At 47.2% G+C, this 9,329-nt stretch overlaps 1 protein-coding gene across 1 annotated transcript in view; it reads left to right on the forward strand.

Annotated features, from left to right (window-relative positions):
• Window positions 1-11: 11 nt before the first annotated feature.
• Window positions 12-9,329, forward strand: part of TYW5 (tRNA-yW synthesizing protein 5) — a 22,631-nt gene continuing 13,313 nt past the window's right edge. The window contains exons 1-4 of the mRNA XM_015414699.1: window positions 12-100; window positions 1,315-1,469; window positions 5,540-5,609; window positions 7,182-7,226. Of these exons, the coding sequence (XP_015270185.1) occupies window positions 17-100; window positions 1,315-1,469; window positions 5,540-5,609; window positions 7,182-7,226 (354 nt within the window). The 5' untranslated portion in view covers window positions 12-16. The remainder of the gene's footprint in view (window positions 101-1,314; window positions 1,470-5,539; window positions 5,610-7,181; window positions 7,227-9,329) is intronic.

The raw sequence follows: 9,329 nt of genomic DNA on the forward strand, positions 1-9,329 counted from the left end.
GAGCGCCGCGGAGGAAATGGGCGAGAGTCAGCCGGTCGTCCCCCTGGCTCAGTACGCCGGAGTCACCCGGGAGCGCTTCCTGCGAGAGATCTACCCACTGGTAGGAGAAGCCTCTTACCGTTGTAGAACAGGATCATACAGTCTGTTATGGTTGCCAGCTCTGGGGTGGGAGATTCCGGGATATTTTTTTTGGGGTGGAGCCTGGGGAAGGGCGGGGCTTCAGCCAGGTATAATGCCCCACAGTCCACTCTCCAAAGCTGCCGTTTTCTCCAGGGGATCTAATCTTCAACCTCTGTAGACCATTTGCAAGAGTAGGGCATCTCCAGGTGCCACCTGGAGGTTAGAAGTCCTATGCTGTTACCTGGCCGCTGGCCATAGGCCTGGAGTCTTGTGGTATCTGACCAAGCGGACGCTTCCCTGGACTAGAACCCCCTCCTTCCTGTGCAAGGAGGGGATCCACCTAGGGTTGCCAGGTCTGGGTTGGAAAATACCTAGAGACTTTGGGGGTGGATCCAGGAGAGGGCGTGGTTTGGGGAGGGGAGGGGCCACAGCATGGTACCATGCCATAGAGTCCACCCTTTGACGCAGCCATTTTCTCCAGGGGAGCTGATCTCTGTCAGCTGGAGATGAGTTGTAAAAGCAGGAGATCCCCAGGCCCCACCTGGAGGCTGGCAACCCTAGATCCACCATAGGCAGGAATTTTTATTGCAGATGCCCTCCTTGCATCGGTAGAAGTGGACTCTAGTCCACCAGGGCTTCTGGTGGAATAAACGGGTTTTTTTGCTTATCTTTAAGGTGTTGTGAAACTCCTATTTATATCTGTTGCACAGACTGTCCCTTGGGAATAAGTTGCATTTTAAAGACTGAGCAGATTGCATTCGACTGTAAGTTTTTGTGGACATAAGGAGACCCTGTCCAGATAGACATTGGTATACGAGCCAGTTTGGTGTAGTGGTTAAGTGCGCGGACTCTAATCTGGGAGAACCGGGTTTGATTCCCCACTCCTCCACTTGCACCTGCTGGTGTGATCTTGGGTCAGTCACAAGCACTCTCAGAGCTGTTCTCTCAAGGGCAGTTCTCGACAGAGCTCTCTCAGCCCCACCTACCTCCCAGGGTGTCTGTTGTGGGGAGGGGGAAGGGAAAGGAGATCTTAAGCCGCTCTGAGACTCCTTCGGGTAGTTAATGTAGGAACGGCTGATAGATCAATTAAGTACTGGACTGATCACAGGTAGGAATAGTGCATGGGTCAAGAGACAGGCAAAGGCAATGAAGGTCTATGATGCAGTAATTCTGTTCTTTCCCTCCCCTTCTCAGAGAAAGCCAGCAGTCCTGACAGGAATAGATCTGGGCCCCTGCACAGCCAAATGGACCGTGGATTACCTTAGTCAAGCGGTAGGAAATAAAGAAGTCAAAGTTCATGTCTCCGCTGGGCCGCAGATGGATTTCCTCAGTAAGAACTTTGTGTATAGGTATTTCATTCCAAGCCTTTATTCTGTTTTAGTGGTACACGGCAAACATCTAGAGCAGGGGTGTCAAACATGCGGCCCAGGGGCTGGATCAGGCCCCCGGGGGGCTTCTATCAGGCCCGCAGTGGAACTGGCTGTCTTCTGCTTCCTCTTCCAGTTCTGCTGCTGCTGCGTCATCATAGATTTGCAGCTTACAGACACACACCTGAACAGCATACTCAAAAGATTGCAACAGCACAGACATTTTGATGCAGTAATTCAGAGCAAGAGGTGTCCGTTATCAGACACTGTTAAATAAACAAAATATTGCAAGAGTGCTAGTGTTTTAAGCATGGTTTTATTTTCAGTAAAAAAAACAAAACACCCCACCCCTTTGTGTTTGTGTCCTTTATAAAGTTTCTATCTCCGCTACCTGGCATTACATTTTATGACACACGTGGCCCGGCCCAACAAGGTCTCATGTCAGATCCGGCCCTCATAACAAATGAGTTTGACACTCCTGATCTAGAGATTCTGTACTTGTGATTGGGGCTTTATTCGGGATTAATTCTTTTCCTTTCCAAAAGGGGGCTCCAGATTTTGGTTACCATCTTGCTCAGCCGTACAAGTTTTACAGTGCAATGCTGTGAAGAGAAACTGCACGGCAATGTTATTAGGATACAGGGGCAGTTCCTTGACACCATTCTGCAGTTTGGTGCAGGGCACGTATTTAAAATTCGACGTGTTTGCATTGTAGAAAATGTCTGATTTCCTGGTAAGAATAGTTAACTCATTTCAGCTATACGTTAACCTGTTTTATTTAAGAAAAAGAATGCTTAGCATTTTAAAAACAAAAACAATAAGAGAATGATCGATAGTTATAAAACCTGTGGAACCAACTCTGTGTTCTACCTCTGGTCCTGATATTGAACAGATCTCCCTCCTCCCTTGTGTGGTGTGGTGGTTAAGAGTGTTGGACTAGTATCTGGAGGACCCAGATTCCAATCCCCACTCGTACATGGAAGCTTGCTGAGTGACCTTGGGCCAGTCAATGAAACAGCCTAGCCTACCTCACAGGCTTGTTGTGAGGAGAAAATGGAGGAGAGGAGAATGATGTAAACCGCTGTGGGTTCCCATTGGGGAGAAGGGTGGCCAGTAGCTTCACATTCAGAGGCATCAATCCTCTGAATCCCAGAGTCAGGAGGCAACATCAGGGGAAGGCCTCGGCCTCTGTGCCCTGTTGTTGGCCCTCCAGAGGAGCTGGTTGGCCACTGTGTGAGATGGGATGCTGGACTGGATGGACCACTGGTCTGATCCAGCAGGGCTCTTCTGATGTTCTTATGAAGGCCTCGGCCTCTCTGCCCTGTTGTTGGCCCTCCAGAGGAACTGGTTGGCCACTGTGTGAGACGGGATGCTGGACTGGATGGACCACTGGTCTGATCCAGCAGGGCTCTTCTGATGTTCTTATGAAGGCCTCGGCCTCTCTGCCCTGTTGTTGGCCCTCCAGAGGAACTGGTTGGCCACTGTGTGAGACGGGATGCTGGACTGGATGGACCACTGGTCTGATCCAGCAGGGCTCTTCTTATGTTCTTTGTCAAATAACATAATCTTGAAATTAAGGTACTTCGAATTTCTTCATCGACCTAGGGCCCCATCTGTATCTTTGGGTCCTTTTGCCTATCTGTTTTATTTTAGTGACTCTAAATTAGATTCTTATTTGGTGATTTTTGAGTACGAGAGGCATCACATCCCAAATCTGTACAAATTTCTGAACCTTTTGTGGCATCTTGAAAGACAGATCTTCGCCAAAAAATAATCCTTGAAATACTGATATTCTTAAAAGTATAATCTTCTTAAAGCACATACTGAAATGATATATCAGCAATACATATTTTATGTTTTAGAGCAGTTGAGGGGATATCAGTGTTTATCTGATTGGTAATAGACCAGGATAGCCCGATCTTGTCGGATCTCGGAAGCTAAGCTGGATCCGTCCTGGTGAGTACTTGGGTGAGAGACCAACAAGGAAGCCCAGGGTTGCGACACAAAGGGTACGTTCAGACGGGGCGTTTCGGCTGGCATAAACGCGATCACACTTACCTCCTGTCTGTGGAGCCCATCGCTGTATGCCCGTTCACACACAGCGGGTGTTGGTGGGGTTTTTTTTGGTTTTTTACTCAGTTTGCGCATGCGGATAGGCAGCCATCCACAGAATGGCGATCTTCGCGCATGCGCAAAACACCCCGTCCCGAAAAGCATGCCCTGAAGAGAGGACTTACCTTTAAAGTTTAAAGAGCAAACTGGCCTCCCTGAGGTCCCAGACTCCTCTAAAACCTTAAACTAAGGACCTTTTTCTTTTTTTAAAAACAAACGGTGGGCGAAGCTTTGTCCAAGTGCATATCGCCGACCTAACAAAAAAAATGGCGGGCGAAAAGCGGAACCCTCGGGCTTCCGAACGGAAGTGGCTTTACAACGGTGGAGAGTGATCAGATGGGGGGGGGGTAAAGCAGTTACAACCGGTGTACTCAGGATACCACCACTTGGGGACCTAGTGGCAGAATACAACGGTTTAAAGCTCTTTGCAATGGTTAGGGATGGAAGGCAGATGTTCTACTTGTGAACGCCGGTAAGTACACCGATTCCAACCGGCACATATACCGTTGTAAATGCCCCATCTGAACGCACCCAGAGTCAGGCAATGGCAAAACCACCTCTGAATGTCCCTTGCCTTGAAAACTCTACAGGATCGCATATGTCAGCTGCGACTTGATTGCACTTTACACACACAAACACACACACACTTGGCCCGAAAAGAATCAAGGCTAAGAGTTTTCCAAAGTGTCAATGGCACCCCCCCCCCAGATTTCTAAAAGGGAGGAGGCAGATTTTTTTTTAAAGAATAATTATTTATTTGGCATCGGTGTTGGCTAGCACAGGGCCACCATAACATCTCCTCAATTAGTTGGGACTGTTTTCTAAAACCCAATTGTTGAATGTTCCCCCTTGGATTTGCAGACCTGTTTTGTTTCTCTGTGGCTGTGCCTCTTCTTCCATTGTGCCTCTTTTTCCGTTGAACCCAAATTGGACGATGGGACTGACCGAATTCGGGACACCCAGTTGTCTTCTACCATTTGCCCGTGAAAATTCCTTTGCTGACCTCTCCAGCTTCTTTCCTCTTGTCTAGACTGTGACCAGTCTAAACCCCCCAGCGAGGACAGCCTGTACGCTGGCTCACACCCCGTGCGCATAATGAATCAGCGGTCTACGTAAATGGAATTAATTCTGTGCTGGGTGCAAGTGGAAATTAAGGCCACCAGCTAGTTCTGGGTTGGTTAGTGGGACTAACAATCAGACCCTCTGCAAATATACTTGGAAAGTTAAGTCCCACTGGAGTGTCGTAAAAGAAACATAAAAACAGTAACAGTGTGCAAAGTTTAAAACGATGCAGTGTGGCTAAAGTGTTGGACTAGGTTCTGGGAGACCCGGGTTTGAACCCCCACCCTGTCATGGAAGCTTGCTGGGTGACCTTGGGCTGGTCATACTCTCTCCGCCTAACCTACCTCACAGGGCTGTTGTGAGGGTAAAATGGAGGAGAGGAAAATGTTGTCAGCCGCTTTGGGCTGACATTAAGTAGAATTAAGTAGAAAGGTGCAGTATAAGTGAATTAGATAAATTAAGCCATAAATCAGTGAAGCGGTAACTTGTAGGACTTAACTGTGTTTAGGACTGCTGCGTTGATCGATAGGATTTAGATCCGAAGGGTTCTGCTTCACATGGAATCGAAGCGGGGGGTTCTGGAGCGAGTCGTGGTACCATCTTGGTGTTTAACCCCCCCAAAACTGTTCCTTTCCATGTGAAATACATTGTTGGGTTCTTTTATTTGCGCCTGATGAATAGTTTTTTCCTGATTTCATTTCAGGACATTGCCCTTTGATGTATTTGTGAAGAGAGCGGCTGAACCCAGACATGCAGAGTACTTTATTTCTGAGGTAACGATACAGTTGGGGTACCGATAACCGAAATTACCTTGAGAGTTAAATTGGGTTCTTTTATTTGCGCCTGATGAATATTTTTTTTCCTGATTTTCATTTCAGGACATTGCCCTTTGACGTATTTGTGAAGAGAGCAGCTGAAGCCAGACACGCAGAGTACTTTATTTCTGAGGTAACGATACAGTTGGGCTACCGATAACCGAAATTACCTTGAGAGTTAAATTTTTGTGAGGGAAAACGTAGGCGTGATTAAAAAAAAAAATGAACCCAGTTCAGCACTTTCCAGATGAAGCTATATGTGCAATACAGTCTTAAATGTGTTTACTTTAAAGTTAATCCCAATGAGTTCAGTGGAGCTCAGACCCAGTTAAGTGGGCATTTGGATAGCCTCGGTAACGCCATCTTTGTTACAGGCTGGTGCTTGCCTTGCGTTTTGTGAGGGGATGGCTGCGTCAGGCCTCTCCCAAGAGAATCTCTCTCTCTCTCATGCTTGTTAGCAGCACTTATCTTCAAAGCCCCACTTGTTTCCTCTCATAGCTAGACGCCAGGTGCGCCAGGTCTCCATGAGCCCCCCGGACTTCAAGAGAGCAGCCTGAATAGCCCAGACTAGCCTGTTTTCATCAGAGCTGGGAAGCCAAGCGGGGTCAACCATGGGGAGTACTTGAATGGGAGACCACCCAGGAAGACAGTGTGTGACTGCAATAAAGAAGGCCAATGCTATGGTGGGGATTATTAAGAAGGGTATTGAAAACAGATCAGCCAGTATCATAATGCCCCTGTATAAATCAATGGTGAGACCTCATTTGGAATACTGTGTGCAGTTCTGGTCACCACACCTTAAAAAGGATATTATAGCTTTGGGAAAAGTGCAGAAAAGGGCAACTCGAATGATAAAAGGGTTGGAACACTTTCCCTATGAGGAAAGGTTAAGGCGCTTAGGGCCCTTTAGCTTGGAGAAACGACGACTGAGGGGTGACATGATTGAGGTTTATAAGATTATGCATGGGAAAGAGCAGGTAGAGAAAGAGGTACTTTTCTCCCTTTCCCTGATCCAACATTGGCGTCTCTTATGTAAGACCGGGGTTGCTGTGTGCAGAGGCAGGCAATGGCAAAACCAACTCTTTTCCTCGAAAAAACGACGAGAGGTTGCCGTGAGTCGGTTGCAACTTGGTGGCACACAATTATTCATTAAACGTCCAGATGGGTTGGTATATAGCTTTAAATAATCCTGCACCCTTGATTTCTAGAGTTTCCGTATATCATATACTGGGTGATCAATTCATAATTAAAAACGGTATAAAGGTAAAGCAAGCAAAACTGGGTGGAATTGGTCGGGTTTTTCTGTCAAGCTCTTTAGTTCCCCCAAACGTAGATGCTTCATTCACTTAGCAAGATAGTTAGTGCTGTAGACCAGTTATATTGCTAGGGCCAGTTTGGTGTAGTGGTTAAGTGTGCGGACTCTAATCTGGGAGAACCGGGTTTGATTCCCCACTCCTCCACTTGCACCTGCTGGATGACCTTGGGCAAGCCATAGTTCTGATAAGAGCTGTCCTTGAAAAAGAGCAGTTTGTGTCAGAGCTCTCTCAGCCCCACCTACCTCACAGGGTGTCTGTTGTGGGGAGGGGAAGGGAAAGAAGTGTGTAAGCCGCTCTGAGACACCTTCGGGGAGTGAAGGGCGGGGTATAAATCCAATCTCTTCTCTTCTTCATCAAAGTGAATTTTGTGGGTTGTTTTTTTTTTTGAGGATGAAAAGTATTATCTACGATCTCTTGGAGAAGATCCTCGGAAGGTGAGTGATGGTCTCTCACGTCTTCAGCTTTTACTTTCCAAAAACAGAACAAAGTTTGAGTCCAGCGGCACCTTGAACTTTTCTTATCTGAAGAAGGGTGCCTGCACAGAAACGCTCATACCCAGAATGAAACTTTGTTGGTCTTCAAGGTGCCGCTGGACTCAGACTTTGTTCTGCTGCTTCAGACCAACACGTCTACCCATTGGAATCTTTCCAAAAACATAAATTTTAATACCTGGGAATAGAGCAACGTCACTCTGGGGCAGGAAACGGGCTGGATGCTCAAGCATCGGGGAGGGAACGGTAGCAGAGTTAGTTTGTTACTCCACTGTAAGAGCTTAGACCAGGAGTTGGTCATTTTAAAGGAGCCGTCTTACAAAAAGCAGATTTCAGAAAACAGGACAGCTCTTTCTGGCATCGCAGCTAATTGCATGAAATAATGAGATGCTGCCTGAGATGGCCAACTGGCTCCAGTTAACCATTAAAGACTGAGTTCATCTGCACTGGAAATTTCATGTAGCAAAGCTAAACAGGAATCCAGAAGTACCTTAAAGACTAACATTTATCTGAGCACAATTTTTTGTCAGTCGGAGCTTACTTGGCGAGATGCATGATACAGCCAACAGAATGAGCTGTTATGACTCACAAAAGTTTACCCTGCAGGCATTATTGTTAGTCCTTAAGGTGCTACTGGACTCTCGTTTAACTTTGCTGCGGCTGACTAACATGGCCGCTGTTCCGGAATGATCTTCACGAAAGTCCTCGTTGCAAGACTTGCCCTGACAAGCTAGAAGATGATGAAGCCTTTCTTGCAAATGGGATTAGCTAACTGCTGTTGCTGTGGAGAAGAAAATGACTCGAGAACGGATTCCCTCCTTCCCCATAAGTAGTAGAACACAGGTGTAGACTGATAGAATGTTATATTTGACCTCCAATTTTTATGACTGGAGTCATGGATATCTCCATTTTCCTGTCCCAAAATACTAGAACTCGAGGGCATCCAGTGAAGCAGACGGGCTGTAGGTTCAGGATGGACAAAAGGAAATACTGCTTTACACAGAGAGTGATTAAAATGTGGGATTCACGGCCAGAGGATGTAGTGATTGCCACAGGAATGAACAGCTTTGAAAGGGGATTAGATAGATTAATGGAGGAGAAGGCTATCGATGGCTACCAGCCATGGTGACTGAGGGGAAACCCCATGTTCAGAGGCAGTACTACTCTGAATCCCAGAGCCAGGAAGCAACATCAGGGGAAGGCCTCGGCCTCTCTGCCCTGTTATTGGCCCTCCAGAGGAGCTGGTTGGCCCCTGTGTGAGACAGGAGGCTGGACCCTCACTGGTCTGATCCAGCAGGGCTCTTCTGATGTTCCAGTGTTCTGCTTTGCTTGGCTCATCCAGTGGAGAAAATCTCTTCGATGAACCACCGACTCTATCGACTTGAATCTTTCTGTAAACAAATTTAGTAAGGAAGGGTCTCCAACGTGGTTCTTATGGGTACCATGGCACCCTCTGATACCTTTCTTGGCACTCACCAGTAGGGTTGCCAGGTCCTCTTGTTGCTCCAGCGGTGGGATTAGGGGTGCGTTCCGGGACATCCCTGATGTGATGACGTTGCTCGGAAGCTCTGGTTTAAGAGCAAAAGTGTATGGTAAAACTGGCTTAAAACTGTAGTTTTGCCCTTAAATCAGAGTGTCTCCCCCGTGACGTCCCTGGTGTGATGATGTCACTTCCGGGTAAAGTCATCACATCAGGGAAGTCACATGGGGACGTGGCTGTTTGGGGGCGGGATTTCCTCCACCAGCCAGTTGGCTGCCGATGGTGAGAAGCCCTGAAAACTGGGAGGACCCTGGACCTGGGAACTGGCAAGCCTACCCAGCAACTGTGTTCGGAACTTGGGTGGGGTCAGGTATGGCTCTTGCCCAGCAGGGCTTCTCATTGGCCGCCGAGGATCTGATTGGCTATGCAAATTGAAATAACATAGTTCCAGAGGCAGCGGCAACAAAGTTTTGTTCTCTCTCACTCATCTTTCCAAGTTTATTGTTTAAAATTAAATTGAAAAATTAAATTAAATTTAAAAATTAAAATGATCCCTGTTCCCTGTA

Source organism: Gekko japonicus, unplaced genomic scaffold, assembly GCF_001447785.1.
Source record: "Gekko japonicus isolate JY-2015 unplaced genomic scaffold, Gekko_japonicus_V1.1 scaffold1210, whole genome shotgun sequence".
In the NCBI taxonomy this organism is placed as follows: Eukaryota; Metazoa; Chordata; class Lepidosauria; order Squamata; family Gekkonidae; genus Gekko; species Gekko japonicus.